This window comes from Glycine max, chromosome 4 (assembly GCF_000004515.6).
Source record: "Glycine max cultivar Williams 82 chromosome 4, Glycine_max_v4.0, whole genome shotgun sequence".
Classification (NCBI taxonomy): domain Eukaryota; kingdom Viridiplantae; phylum Streptophyta; class Magnoliopsida; order Fabales; family Fabaceae; genus Glycine; species Glycine max.
Window position 1 is genome coordinate 8,440,156 of NC_016091.4, and position 14,964 is coordinate 8,455,119.

Consider the following 14,964-nt stretch of genomic DNA (forward strand, 5'->3'; position numbering starts at 1 on the left):
AGTTTGTTTATTTGTATTTTTATATATTTTATTTATTTATATGTATGCCGAGATAGAGGGTGTCATATACAACCCCAAACTTTTATAATTAAATCATTTTATTCTATGGATTCTTTCCATTTCCATGAAAGAGGTTTGCCAAACTCGTGGTGAGTTACAAAACAAATTTAAAGTAGGAGTGAGTGCACGTAATGAATGAACAGGAAACAAATAGGACTGCCTTGAGACTAAATCTTTCAAGCAGAAAAGGCCAAAATATAAACTGTAGAGGGTAGGGTGCTAAGAAAAAATGAGACTATAATTGCAAGGAGAAAAAACATCTCCATAGGTTAATTAAAAGAATGACTTAAAAAATAATGCAGCTATTGCTATATATATCTTCATTCTTCCTACCTACCACACAGCTTCCGTTCATTTTGCTTGTAGAACGTGGCCATTGATCGCAACATGTAAAGATTTTCAAAAAGTCGGTTCTTTGTGGAAAAAACTAGTCCTTGTCACCTCACATAGTAAGACTAGGCCTACAGGAATAGGTTAACTAAAGTTAGTTGTCTGCAATAACGTTGTAAGGGCAATTTTCTTATTAAAACTCCCCCGCGTAAATAATACATTGACTTTCATGAAACAAAATCTAATCCATTTTGAGATATGTTGAACCAATTCTTTGTCAATATCCTGATAATTAGTTTTTGACCTTGCACTTCCAAAGTGCATTAATATTTCCAGGAACATATTTGTATATTTGTAAAAGTTCTAAAAATGTAATGCAACTGCAATTGCAATTGTGATCACATTTGTCTATGATCGTCTACAATATCAAAAAATGTAATGAAACTGCAATTTATAACCATACTGTTGAATGACTATTGACCCTAGATTCTAGGAAACTCTAAGTTCAACTCATGTGCTATCACATGGAAGGGAGTTAAAGAAACAGCAGGAATAGTTTGAATGAAATCAATACGTGGTTAATACAGAATCTTAGCTCAAAGTGAAACAAAAATAGATGGGAAGTGACACATGCCAAGAAAGCACAGAAAGAGGGGAGCATCCTCTTTCATTGGTCAATTTCTTTTGTTGTCATTCAGGAAAGACAAATCCTAAGATGCCTTATTACCTTCTCTATGTGCCTTTGTGGAAACTTCCCCTTCCTTCCACAATGGAAAATTTTTCTGCACTTTCATTTTCATCTTGGACAGAGAGAGGTAGCAGTGTCAATAAAAGAGAAAACAACACTTGAAACAAACAAGTACTTTTGTCATTCTGCAAAGCACCATAGAACTTTGGGACACTGCAACCCTATGGAGAATTTGCCAGTGATAACTAATGTTCATGTAAATAGGTAAAAGTATCATAAACCCTCTTCTTAAGGGTGTGGCTGTAATTTGACACCCTACACAAGACTTGAAAAAAATTAAACTCTCCCCATCCTTAACGTCAATGTTGGAGTGCTATCCGGCAATGAAAACCACCTTAAGCACCCCGTTCCACAAATCATTAAAGTAAGATGATGATTGATTATGAGTCTCCATCTTCAACTATAAATGCCTCCTAGTGTCAAAAGAGCTACACCTTCATCTCCCTATCTCTTCTTTCTCTTACACTATAACACACACTCTCACAAATTCAGACAGATAGACACCAATGTCAACACTGAACCATCTTTTTGATCTTCCTGAACAGATATGTTACATACAATGTGGATTCTGTAGCACTATTTTAATGGTAATGAACTCTTTGGTCAGTTTAACTTCACTTCCAGAGTTCACGTGGTTTTATTTTCTAACTGCACTTGTTGAGTTCATGTGGTCTATATTTTTTAATTCAACTTTCTGTATTTCATTTTTCTGTTTTCAATTCAACTGTGAGAAGCAGGTAAGTGTCCCATGCAGCAGTTTGTCAATGGTGGTGACAGTAAGATGCGGGCACTGCACAAGCCTCTTTTCTGTTAATATGTCGAAAGCTTCTTTTATCCCTTTCCACCTCTTAGCATCTCTTAGTCATCTTGAGGTGATGGGTTATTACCTTGCAATTTCTATATTTATTTCCTTTGGAATTTTATCTCAAAATGCATTTGTGACTGTCTCCACTCTCCAGCCAAAAGAAAGTAGTCCAGAAGAAGATGCTAACAAGACTTTGAACAGCCATAGTGCATCCATGATGACCTATTCTGATTGTGAGGAAGAGGATGTAATTCCAATGAGTCATCATGTTGTGAATAAACGTATGTAAGGCAATGTTACTTTAATAATGAGATGAGCTATTGAGTTTGAAGCAAGTTTTGTGCACTCATACAGCTTCCTCATAAATTTGTTTTTTGATGCATGGACTGTATACAGCGCCAGAGAAGAGACAACGAACACCATCTGCTTATAACTGCTTCATCAAGTAATGATTCAATAAACAAAGTTGTATAGAACTGGTTAAACTTCAAACTTTAAATTCTAATGTGATTACTAGTTTAATGCAGGAAGGAGATTAAAAGGCTAAAGGCTGAAAACCCTGACATGGCCCACAAGGAAGCTTTTAGTACAGCTGCAAAAAATGTAAGGTCCAATTTTTTAAGCTGCTTATTAGTTCAACTCATTTGCAAATTTGGCAGTCTTTATAAGATTGGTGAAAATATTGGGAAGAGAAGAAGGGTACTTTTCTTAAGCTTTATCTTGAAAATATTTGTCATTTTCAGTGGGCCAATTTTCCCCAAACTCAGTGGTGCAGAGGAGATGAAGAGAGCTGTAGCCAGACAGATCAACTTGTGAACTCACAAGTGGACCCTCCTGATGCTGAGGTTAAAGCATAATTATTTGAAGAACTCAGCAATTTCTTCATTTAAGACAGAAGGTTCTCTTATAACACAAACAAATTACTTGAGCTGATTAAAACTTGTTATTAGTAGGAGATTCTTTGGTTTGCCACTGTGTGCATCTATCTTAAGTATTGCGTGTCCCTTTCTTCATATCACAGGAAAAATAGAAGTAGGCTCCATTCATTCAATAGCAAAGACTTATCCGTATAGTGATTGCCAATCAAAGTGACATTGAGACATTAAACCATTATTAGAAATTATTATAGATCCTCAAAAAATTATAATCAGTATTTGATGTTGATTAGCATGGTATTCTCAAAAGATGTAGAGCTCCCATTAAAGATTTACTAACCCCTAGAATATGAGACAAGATGAAATTTGACAAAGAGGACCTAAAGTAACAATGACACTAAAAGTAAATAAGACAACACGGTAATACTAACACAAAATTGCAATCTTGGTATTTTCATAATGTAATGTCTGTAGCTAGTCAATTTCCTGGCACTGTCCTTCATTTGTGTCAACTTTTCTAGAGTAATGTAGATGTACTTCTCATACTTTAAGCCTACTCTTCTTACTATAGTAATTCACCCTTGTAATGAGTGTGTCACTTCATGTGTGAAACTTTCAGGTCAATGAAGAAGGTCAAGGATTCCGTGGAAGAAAGGTCCCAAGAAATTCCATCTTGGAAAGGACACAGTTTGAATGAAGAAAGCTCAGCTTATGTGACATAACAAGCTTATTTTCTGTCTTTATGGTTGCCTCTAAATAGTTTTCCTAATTAAGAAAAGATGCTCTCGGTAATGAAAACGAATTAAGAAGGGTTGAGACTTGAGAGCTGACAATTTGAGACTTTAGGAAGTGCTTTACATTGATACTTTTATCTGACACCTTTATTTTACAGCATACCAGTTCCATTAACTAGTCTTCAGGACCACAAATGTTTTTTTTCTATTGTTTTTATGTTGTTGGTTCTAATAAATGTTCATTTGTTAAGTGTTCCTTGATGTTAATTCTCAAACTCTGTGCATGTTATTAAGGGAAAAGTAGCAGATGATGGCTACATATTTTCGTGATAGATAAACATGCATCGCATTTATTGGAACGGAAACTCAACGTATAAAAAATGTTAGCCACGTAATTGAAACTTTAAAGACTGTTGTTAGCTGATTTGCGTTAGTTGATTTTATCATATTACTACAGAATCCGATTTTCTTATGTTTTCAATTCCCTCGAAATCAAGTTCAATCTAAGATGTTCTTGATCTGTAGTCGCTAGTCACGTACTAGTAATACACAAACGCGCAACAACATCCTTGGAGCTAAAAATATTACAAGTCAATTCCTTTTTTTTTTTTAACAGAATTACAAGTCAATCCTTAAAACAATCATCATTCTGGCTAGAGACAAATGCTTAACCTAGCATTATTACCTCTGATCCATCTTTAACTGACTAGATAAAAATCCACACATTACCCTGTCATAAATTTCAAAATTTAATTATTGTTTATTAATGAGAAATATCAATTATAGCACAAAAATAATAAGAATAAGGAAAAATTGAAAATTTATGACATCAGAAAATAGAATTAAAAGCTAAATTTGCAATAAGAGGAATGTGAGTTATCATGATTATTTAGTGCATTTGGTTTGCAATTGCAAACCCCCAAACGTCCGACGGAGAAGCTACAAATTCTTGTTTCTCATTTTTATGATTTGGAAAGTGGAAATTCCTTGATGCAAATAGGTTCTCAAACACTATTTTTTTTTATTAAAAAAAGAGCTCTTTTTTTGTTAAATACACAGTAAATTGAAAATTCTTATTGCAGATTTCTTTATTAGATAGAAAGATGAGTTCGCACATGGCAAGATTGAAATAAGAAATGAAAATGAATATGAACAATGACAAATAAGAATTAAAAGGACCAATTATAGATTTCTAATAATAGAACACTATTAACAACAAACTCTTTTCAACACGTTTTGTTGCTGGTTGAAATTATCTAATCCTATTCATTTGAGAATACAACCCACATATAATGAAAGTGAATAAATTTCACCCAATAAAAATATATAAAAAAAGCATGTGTTCCTGACATTTCCAAAAATGTGAAAATGGTATATTAATTGGGAAAAATTAGTATAAAACACGAAAGGTCAACAAACCAAAAGTGGGGAATAATCGTGAATTTTTATGTGCCAATTAACTTGTTTGCATGTGGCATCCTTCTAAAGTTTGGTCTGTCATATAATACCATTGTATGAGATATTAACATAAACTGTCTCTTGTCATAGCTCCTCTAAAGAACCGATAACAAACATACTTGCTCTGAACCAGCACACAAACATGAACTGCTTGTAAAAATGCAATTCAAAAAAGAAAACAAAAATCGATACATTGCCATAGGCCATGGAATGCAACTGAAACATCATCTGTTATTCCTTAAGCCTTCTTAATTGGGATCAGACTTGTCCAGAGCTGCAATCAAAAGTATGATTAGTAAAGACAGAATGATATTAGAAAATTCACAAACAGAGAAAAAGAACAATAGAGGAGGGAACAGAAATTACTGTTGTAATTGAGCAACTTCTCAATGAGATCAACATGGGTCATAAGCATGCGCCTACAACAATATCGAACCAATCCCAATGCATCCAGTGCATCTCTGCAATTCATCATTATGTTCATACACAATACTAAAACTAATATTAAGGAATCAAGTAAACACACAATAGTACCCTATATCTCATAGGAATTGAAAAAAAAAAAAGGAGTTAGGGTACGAACCCTTCACTGTAATCTGCCTGGAGAAGGTCCAAATAGGTGTCCCATTTGTTTCCAATGACCTAAATCGGAGAAAAGGAATGAAATTGAGCATTAATTCAGCCAAACCCTAAACCCTAAAAGCGTCAAAGAGGTCCAAATTTATTTATTTTTAATTCAGCACGAAATAGAGTGAAAAGAGGACGAAAGAGAGTAATTGGGAAAACCTTTCCACAGGTAAAACAACGAACGGGGATGATCATTTTTCTCTTCTCTGCTCAGTACTCACAACAAAACCACGCCCTTCTTTATATTGTTTTTTAAGATGTAAGAAACGAATTAACAGAGAATGAGAAGATGATGAAATCGAAAGAGGAAGAAACGAACCCACTCTAATAATGTGCTTGCCGTAGTGACTGTGACTCTGATCAACTAACGCCGGTGACTGGAAAGGCTATTTCATGAACAAAACTGTTTTGAAGGTTTTTACTCTCTTTGGGTTGGTTGGGCTACTTGAATTTTATGGCTTACTAAGATGCTAGGTACATCCAGCATTATTGCTGGTGCATCTAGCATTCTTTAAAAATGGTAAAATTTCTCTTATCTTCTTTTTCCCTTTACCGATCAAGTTGATTCATAAAAGACTTGTGAATCAACTTAATCCGTAAGTCTTAAAAATCAATTTGCAGATTAACTTGATCCATAAGTCTTAAAAATCTACTTGTGGATCAACGTGATTCGCATGCTTTTTCGGATCAACCTGAATGAGTTGGGTACACAAAAATATTTTTAAAAATAAAAAGGGATATTTTTGTCTTTTCATGTTAATTGTTGGGTGCACCAGCAATACCTAACAATCCGAAAGTCTTGTACAAATTGAAAATACGATATTGATATTATAGTCGTGCCCTCCCTCTCTGTCTTGCCATGAAGGTCATGTTATATATTCACGTGAGATGAAAACTAGGATTTCCAGTAGGATTCTTTGGTTATAGCAACCCTTTAAAAAGCAAACTTTATGGGTTTTAAAAGGTACCAATCATCTGCCTTATTAAAATGCAGCTTCCAATTCTCATCCAAAATTCCATTTTTCAAAACAAGGCAGGAATCCAGGCTTTGTCGTTCACCTTTTCAGTTTCTTTTACTTCAAGTCATTGCTTCGGTTGACCAACCATATCAAACACTGTATGGATAGGATTGGATCCGATTCTCTTGAAAAAATTTGTTGTTATTATTTTTATTAAGAGGAGGAATCGGTTTATTTATGCATAACAGCAGTAAGTATTATGTTGTTGAAGGTTCGCGATTGTAGAATTGGTTTTCTGCTTTGAATCTACCATTACGCCAATTTTGTACCAACTTGCGTTTATTCCTCTAGATTCTAGATTGTGTGAAAATGGGTGTCTATGTTCAATGCATATACAAATTTCAGGAGAGATGTTTCTTTTAAAAGTTTGTGTTGTTGGCTATGACCTGTGAATCAATCTATGCTTTGGCGTGTACACAAGACCCCCTGAAGAACAAACCCACGCATCCTAATTATAACACAATAAACTCTTTGTTTTTCTGCTTGAAATCCAAGTAACTCTAATATTTTGTGATTTTGAATGCTAAAAGAGCTTGTACTTTTTTCTCTGCCCTCGTGAAGATAGATTCTGTTAATATCTTTTTCCCTCCCTCTTTCAAGCTTTGTCTTCGACACTACATGAGAATGGATGTGGCTTTTTCCCATCACTCATGGTGGTTGTGGAATGGGAAACATCAAGAGCCAAGAATCTCAAATGGGTCTACCATAAATTCTTCGGCTGATTCTGTTATGTGGGAATTGGATGGTTTTAGATTTTCATTTGTCATAGGCAAACGTGTTGGACATTTTAGTGTAATTGATCTCTTTATTATGTTAAAATAAGAGTGCACGCTTATTTTAATGTAATAACGAGATGTTCGGTTTAGGCAAATTTTGAAAGTTACATGGAAGTTACTAAAACTTCCATCAACGGTTGGAAGTTACATGGAAGTTACTAAAACTTCCATCAACGGCAGTTTTTTAAAAAGAAATAACTTCCATCAACCGCCAAAAACCACCTTTTCTTTGATCATAAATAATCATTCTGGTTCAGAAAGTATAACGGTGTGATAAAACATACAAGACCAAAACAAAACTCTTGAATTATAATCTTCTGATTTTATCCGATTGAACAATTTTGGTTGAACCCCGAAATTTGATTCAATCTGAAAGTGTTATACACGACTTCAGATTTATCCAGTATCATCTCGATTTTTCAAATTAACCAACAAAAGATTGAATCAAATTTTTCGAGATGACGAACGATAGTTCGAAGATGACAAGCAAGTTTGCGAAGTTGGACAAGTTTGAAGGGCAGGATTTCAGAAGATGGCAGAAGAAGATGCACTTTCTCTTGACAACATTGAAGGTGGTGTATGTGCTGAGTACACCGATGTCGGTGTTTATGGAAGACGAAACTCTGGATCAAACAAGGAAGCGTTCGAAATGGGAGAACGACGATTACATTTGTCGTGGACACATTCTGAACGGTATGTCTGACTCTCTCTTTGATATTTATCAAAATGTTGAGTCTGCTAAGGAATTATGGGACTCTCTTGAATCCAAGTATATGGCAGAAGATGCTTCAAGTAACAAATTCTTAGTTAGTAATTTCTTTAATTACAAAATGATTGATTCAAGGCCTGTTATGGAACAATATAATGAACTGCTGCGGATTTTGGGTCAGTTTACTCAACATGATTTGAAAATGGATGAATCCATTGCAGTTTCATCTATAATTGATAAACTGTCTTCTTCTTGGAAAGACTTCAAGCATACCTTGAAACATAGGAAGGAAGAGTTGACTCTGGTTCAACTCGGTAGTCATTTCATGATTGAGGAGTCGCTGAGGGCTCAGGAAATTGACAAAGTCAATGATAAAAACGTAGCAGGTTCCTCTTCCGTTAATATGGTAGAGGAAAGTGGAACAGTTAAGCAAAATTATAATGCTAAAGGTAACAAACGCAAATTTCAAGGAAGTAAGAACAAAGGTCCAAACAAACAGACAAAATTGTCATGTTGGAAGTGTGGGAAACCTGGTCATTTAAAGAGGGATTGTCGGGTGTTCAAAGGAAAGAACAAGGCTGGTCCAAGTGGGTCTAATGATCCTGAAAAGCAACAAGGTCAGATTGTAGTGAATAATTTTAATTCGAATACGAATTCAAATTATGTATCACTAATATCTGATGCATTCTATGTGCAGGATGATGACGTTGCTTGGTGGTTTGATTCGGGAGCAACAAGCCATGTGTGCAAAGATCGTCGTTGGTTCAAGGAATTTAGACCAATCGATGATGGCTCTATTGTGAAGATGGGCAATGTTGCAACTGAACCAATCCTAGGATTAGGTTGTGTGAATTTAGTTTTTACTTTCAGAAAAAGTTTGTATTTGGATAATGTCTTATTTGTACCTGGTATTCGTAAGAACTTATTGTCTGGTATGGTTTTAAATAATTGTGGTTTCAAGCAAGTACTTGAAAGTGACAAGTACATCTTGTCAAGACATGGTTCGTTTGTTGGATTTGGTTATCGTTGTAATGGAATGTTTAAATTAAACATTGATGTTCCTTTTGTTCAAGAATATGTTTGTATGGCCTCGTGTAGTTCTATAATTAATATGACAAAATCAGAAATTTGGCATGCTAGATTAGGACATGTTCATTACAAAAGATTATAAGATATGTCAAAAACAAGTATGATTCCTCCTTTTGATATGAACATTGAAAAATGCAAAACTTGCATGTTGATCAAGACCACTAGGAAACCTTTTAAGGATGTTAAAAGTGAGACTAAAGTCTCAGACCTTATTCATAGTGATTTGTGTGATTTGCATGCTACTCCATCATTAGGTCATAAAAAATATCTTGTTACTTTTATTGATGATGCATCAAGGTATTGTTATGTATATTTATTAAATACAAAAGATGAAGCTCTTGATAAATTTAAAATTTATAAGAAAGAGGTAGAACTTCATCAAAATGGGCTAATCAAAACTCTTCGTACGGATAGGGGAGGTGAGTATTATGATCCGGTTTATTTTCAATCTACTGGAATAATACATCAAACTACAGCTCCCTATACACCACAACAGAATGGTGTAGCCAAAAGGAAGAATAGAACCTTGAAAGAAATGGTGAATTCCATGTTATCCTATTCGGGTTTAAGTGAAGGATTTTGGGGTAAGGCTATGTTGACAGCCTGTTACTTGTTGAACCGAATTCCTAACAAAAGGAATAAGGTTACCCCATATGAACTTTGGCACAAAAAGACACCAAATTTGAGTTATCTCAAAATTTGGGGATGTAGGGCTGTGAGAACTCAGCATAATTTGGCCGATCATTTAACCAAAGGGTTAAGTAGAGATCTCGTGAAAAGGTCGACTGTGGGATTATGATTAAAGTCCATCTGAAATCTCTTATGTTAAGATACCCAATTCCCATCTAATATGACATTAGGTGCTGAATTCAATGTGGAAAGCTTAACATGTAGAGATTGGAACACATCATCGAAAGTATACCAAAAGGTATGTGTTCGGTTCTGTAAGTTAAGGAAGTTGAAGTATAACTTCTCAATGGTTCTTTTGAAAAAATTGCATTTGCAGGTGCAAGAAAGAAAAGGACTACCTATATAAGCATGAAGTTTAGCCGCTTCAAGAAGCTGGGACTTGGCTTTGATATGCTTATGAAGGATAGGGACACAGGCTAGTAAATTAGTGTCGAGCAAGAGTAATATTATAAACTATTGTGCAAATTATCTTCATGTATTCATTATGAATAGAAAGGGTTCAATCCTTAGTGACACCCTGATATTCGAATATTTGAAACGTGTAATTTGCTAAGATGAAATTCAATAGTCGTGATATTTCATCTATGCAGTAGTTTGTTGTATGTTATGACTTTGGTGATTTGATCGGTAATTACACTAAAATGGGGGAGGTTTGTTGGACATTTTAGTGTAATTGATCTCTTTATTATGTTAAAATAAGAGTGCACGCTTATTTTAATGTAATAACGAGATGTTCAGTTTAGGAAAATTTTGGAAGTTACATGGAAGTTACTAAAACTTCCATCAACGGCAGTTTTTAAAAAGAAATAGCTTTCATCAACCGCCAAAAACCACCTTTTCTTTGATCATAAATAATCATTCTGGTTCAGAAAGCATAACGGTGTGACAAAACATACAAGACCAAAACAAAACTCTTGAATTATAATCTTCTGATTTTATCCGATTGAACAATTTTGGTTGAACCCCGAAATTTGATTCAATCTGAAAGTGTTATACACGACTTCAGATTTATCCAGTATCATCTCAATTTTTCAAATTAACCAACAAAACGTGCCTTCCTCTTCAAAAAGGGTGAAGCACAAGTGGTATGGCAAGCAAGAAATAGATGTTAGGAATTTTATAATTTCTAATTAATTAATATGAACTACATATTATATTATAATATTTATATTAATTATTGGTTCAAATCCATTTCATATGATGGGAGTTGCTGGTGTATTGGGCACGACACTACTATGCGTTATTCATGGTGCCACCGTAGAAAATACTTTATTTGAAGATGGTGATGGCGCAAATACATTCCGTGCTTTTAACTCAACCCAAGCTGAAGAAACTTATTCAATGGTTACTGCTAATCGCTTTTGGTCCCAAATCTTTGGGGTTGCTTTTTCCAATAAACGTTGGTTACATGTCTTTATGTTATTTGTACCAGTAACTGGTTTATGGATGAGTGCTCTTGGGGTAGTCGATTTGGCCCTGAACCTACGTGCCTATGACTTCGTTTCTCAAGAAATCCGCGCAGCGGAAGATCCTGAATTTGAGACTTTCTACATCAATAATATTCTCTTAAACGAAGGTATTCGTGCATGGATGGCAGCTCAAGATCAGCCTCATGAAAACCTTATATTCCCTGAGGAGGTTCTATAGGTGAATAATCCAACATGCCTTTTTGTGAAGTAAAAAAACTATCCTCGATCCATGCCTCAAAAGGGTTGATAATAAGTAAAAAAAAAATCAATGAATTCATGATAAAACCCTTCTGTGTTTTTTTATTATAAATTTTTTTTGTCAATAAAGGGATAAGGGGTTGGGGGATCAAATGGTAAAGTTCTTTTGTTGGTAAATTGGAGGATTAGAAACATGACTATTGCTTTCCAATGAGCTGTTTTTGCAAATTAGACCGCCAAAAAATTAATATGGGCTTAATGAACAAAAACCCTCTCTCTATCCGAAGAGAAAATGAAGGTCCCATAAGAAAGAAGGTGATTTGATTAAAGAAAGTCATTAAACCAATTGTTCGTGACTATTATCAGATTCTGCTGCGTGTTGATTAAGCTCTCTATGAATCCAGGTATTCCGTAAAACTTCTTGACATAATGTGTTTTGGTGCTCATTTGGTATTTTATAAGGTTTATTAAAAATTCCAAACAATAGATAGAGAACATGATGTTGTTATAGTTTCTTCTGATGGAGGATGTGTTTCTGGTTCTGAATCTAATGATTCTGATTGGTATTGGCTGGTTGGAGCCTCATGGAACTGGATTTTCAAGTGATGATGATGTTGAAACTGATGAAGAGGATAACAATTTTGCTGTGCTTGTTCCCTGTTATGGATGCAACCATGGAGCCATGGTGGAGAAGGATATTTAAAAGCAACTCACTGAGAAACTTTGGATACTTTCCAAATAGTTATTCAGATGGTAAGAAGCTAAGAGCAGTTTTGTTAACATGCATGAGAGTTTGCTGTTTGTGTTACTGTAAAATTTAAAATATTGAATTCAATAGTTCAGACTTGAATTACAATTAGGTTTAGAATGTATGAAGATTTGCCAAGCACTTCCGCCTTTTAATTATCAACACAGGTATTCACATAATGATTTGTAAAGCATGTGATTTTCAGATTCAGACAGTATTAAGATCCAATGGAAGAAAATGATACTTATGGGGATGATCGGTTGTTGATTCAGAACCTTTTCATACCTTAATCCGGCCTGGTCCTAAGTTTTCTTGCCTACAAATTATAATTTCAAAAGAAACTTTACTATTTGGAAGAGTCTGGGCATATTATTCTGCCAGGGCCATGCAGCCCATGCTAGCTTCAGCACAATACTCATGAACCAGTAGATGGAATCAACAAATTCGTACACTAAAACGGATCTGGGTTTGATCCAATACAATGCTACGACTTCTATACACTATACTACTCAGTACTTATCTTTATATGTGTGTTAACATATGGCAGATAAAAATTGGAATCAACTAGTGAAAATTTCAGCATAGTAGAGTTTTTGTTTCATGTTTAGCGTTTAAAAATTGGGTGGGGGAACTTAAGAAACTAGTTGTCTTACATCTGAGTTAAACGTCGAACTGTTTTTAAATTAAAACGATGTATAGACTATAACTTTAGCCAACTTCATAGATGAGATGATGCAAAGATCACCATGGGTGTTACAATATACTGATATAGTTATATTGTTTACAAGACAATTGTTCTTTTCCAACATCATGTTTCCAAATTCTGGCTTGCGCCTTGTAGTTTCCATTTAGTTTTAATTAATTTGGTGGATGATAGAACCGGCTGGCTCCTGTGTGATGATTTTTGGTCATTTCTTTGTCATAGTTTTTCTCTTTTTTTAGTTCATTTTTCCTTGGGTGGCTAAAGTTAATGTTTATGCTTCTTTTGTTTTCTGAAGAGAGCAAGAAATATGTAGAAAATTGGATCTCTTCTCATCGACGACACACCTGATTAGTGATGTTTCTGCAGTATAGAACAGCCTCAATAGTTATGAGGAGTAGGTGTGGTCAATAATAAGGTAGTTATGATGCTTTACCACTGTTTTAGATTGAGAATGGTGTACAGCTGCTATTCCACCTCAACTGTTGAAAATTAATCAAAACATTGGAAAGAGAAGAAAGTGATATGGATGAATGCATCTTGAATGGAGTGAGCTTGCAATTCTTTGATAGTTTGATGTAAATACTTATGTTCATGTGAAATTGGTTTGGTTGTATCATATCATGTATTGTATGTTAAACCTTGTACTCAAATTTGGGTATCAATTAAAAGTAAAATATGTATAACGTGGTTGCATTCTATCTTCTATTTAAAAGTAGGGTTAAATATTTTTTTTGTAATATACTGATATGTTCTTAAATTTTCTCACAAATTAATTACGCTTACTCTTTTATAATAATTTAAATGTTTTTCTTAAATAATTTTATTTTATACTTTTAAAATTATACTTAAAATTAATATTACTCACACAATTCACCAATGTGTCCATACATAGTCCGTTTAGTACAATCCAATTTCCTATAGTTGTTAAGATGGAGGAATTAGTCATTGGGTTTCACCCATCCTATTCGGACTTATTCATCATTTATTATAAGAAAATATAACATTATTTACAAAAAATTCTAAAAGTACCTTTTAGAGAGTAGAGAAAATTATATATCGACCAAAATTTTTGACAAAATGTACAATTCAAATTTTTTTAATACTGATTTTTTCAATCAATTTTTTCTATAAAATATTTTTTTTGATAATCCACTCTTTTGAAAAAAATATTTGAATTATATTATTTTTTAATTTAAAAATATATTTTTCTCCCTAAAAGATTATAGTACCGCACTTCAAACACCGTGAGTTGGGAAAATATTCTAACAAAGCCCTCCAAAAAATTTGCTCTTCAAAAATCCTAATCATTATACACCAATGATTGTGGAGAAGTATCCTCCTCTTCATGTCTTCCCATAAGAAGGAATTTTCGACAACATTTGTTTCTCTTTTGCCCAAGCTTTCAACCACCAAGATCATTAATAAAATTACATCTATTATAATCAGACATTTTGTGTGCCTTAATTTGTTTCATCTCTGTACCACCTTGTTGATTTCATTTATCTTCATCATCAAGGTCTTACCTCAATGGGTTGAATGTGTTTGATTGTTACACACAAAATGTTGGGAAGGGCAGCAACCAATGCATATTCATGGTGGTGGGCAAGCCACATCAGGACAAAGCAATCCAAATGGCTAGAACAAAGTCTCCGAGGTATATATTTCTCTTAGTATATATATAGCTTGATACTTTTCTCTCTTAGTTTTCTATTATCTATCATTAATTCCATCAGAACGCTTTATTATTTTGCCATTAATTTCAACTAAATAGTAGGCCTCAATTCACAGGCAAATTTAGAATGATTGACATTTTCATTTTCTCTTGATTTCACAAACACTTAATTATTTAGAAATGATGAAAATTTCTTGATTTGTCCTAAGATGGAAGGGAAGTATGCTTGCTTAAACATGATGTATTCCCTTCCA

General features: G+C 34.1%; 2 protein-coding genes and 1 pseudogene across 11 annotated transcripts; 2 read left to right on the plus strand and 1 right to left on the minus strand.

Annotated features, from left to right (window-relative positions):
- The first annotated feature begins 1,235 nt into the window (after window positions 1–1,235).
- Window positions 1,236–3,884, plus strand: LOC100804172 (protein YABBY 6). Of its 5 annotated transcripts, none has more exons than XM_003523738.5 (7): window positions 1,243–1,725; window positions 1,876–2,010; window positions 2,098–2,224; window positions 2,340–2,388; window positions 2,471–2,546; window positions 2,687–2,788; window positions 3,438–3,884. In XM_003523738.5, exons 1-7 carry the CDS (start codon window positions 1,645–1,647, stop codon window positions 3,513–3,515), a joined length of 648 nt encoding a protein of 215 aa, XP_003523786.2. In that variant the 5' UTR covers window positions 1,243–1,644; the 3' UTR covers window positions 3,516–3,884. The 5 variants fall into 5 exon arrangements, with proteins under 5 accessions (XP_025983991.1, XP_040870825.1, XP_003523786.2 ...); XM_006578214.4 differs by having other exon boundaries at window positions 1,248–1,725; window positions 1,873–2,010; window positions 2,687–2,841; XM_026128207.2 differs by having other exon boundaries at window positions 1,254–1,725; window positions 2,687–2,841.
- A 1,145-nt stretch (window positions 3,885–5,029) lies between these two features.
- Window positions 5,030–6,208, minus strand: LOC100797078 (DNA-directed RNA polymerase subunit 10-like protein). Of its 6 annotated transcripts, none has more exons than XM_014774567.3 (5): window positions 5,961–6,208; window positions 5,797–5,843; window positions 5,594–5,652; window positions 5,377–5,471; window positions 5,030–5,284 (listed from the first exon to the last, which is right to left on the minus strand). In XM_014774567.3, exons 2-5 carry the CDS (start codon window positions 5,830–5,832, stop codon window positions 5,259–5,261), a joined length of 216 nt encoding a protein of 71 aa, XP_014630053.1. In that variant the 5' UTR covers window positions 5,833–5,843; window positions 5,961–6,208; the 3' UTR covers window positions 5,030–5,258. The 6 variants fall into 6 exon arrangements, with proteins under 6 accessions (XP_014630053.1, XP_006578281.1, XP_014630052.1 ...); XM_006578218.4 differs by having other exon boundaries at window positions 5,957–6,203; XM_014774566.3 differs by having other exon boundaries at window positions 5,797–5,872; window positions 5,961–6,199.
- A 1,072-nt stretch (window positions 6,209–7,280) lies between these two features.
- LOC100804700 (uncharacterized) lies at window positions 7,281–13,386 on the plus strand (annotated as a pseudogene).
- The last annotated feature ends 1,578 nt before the right edge of the window (window positions 13,387–14,964 follow it).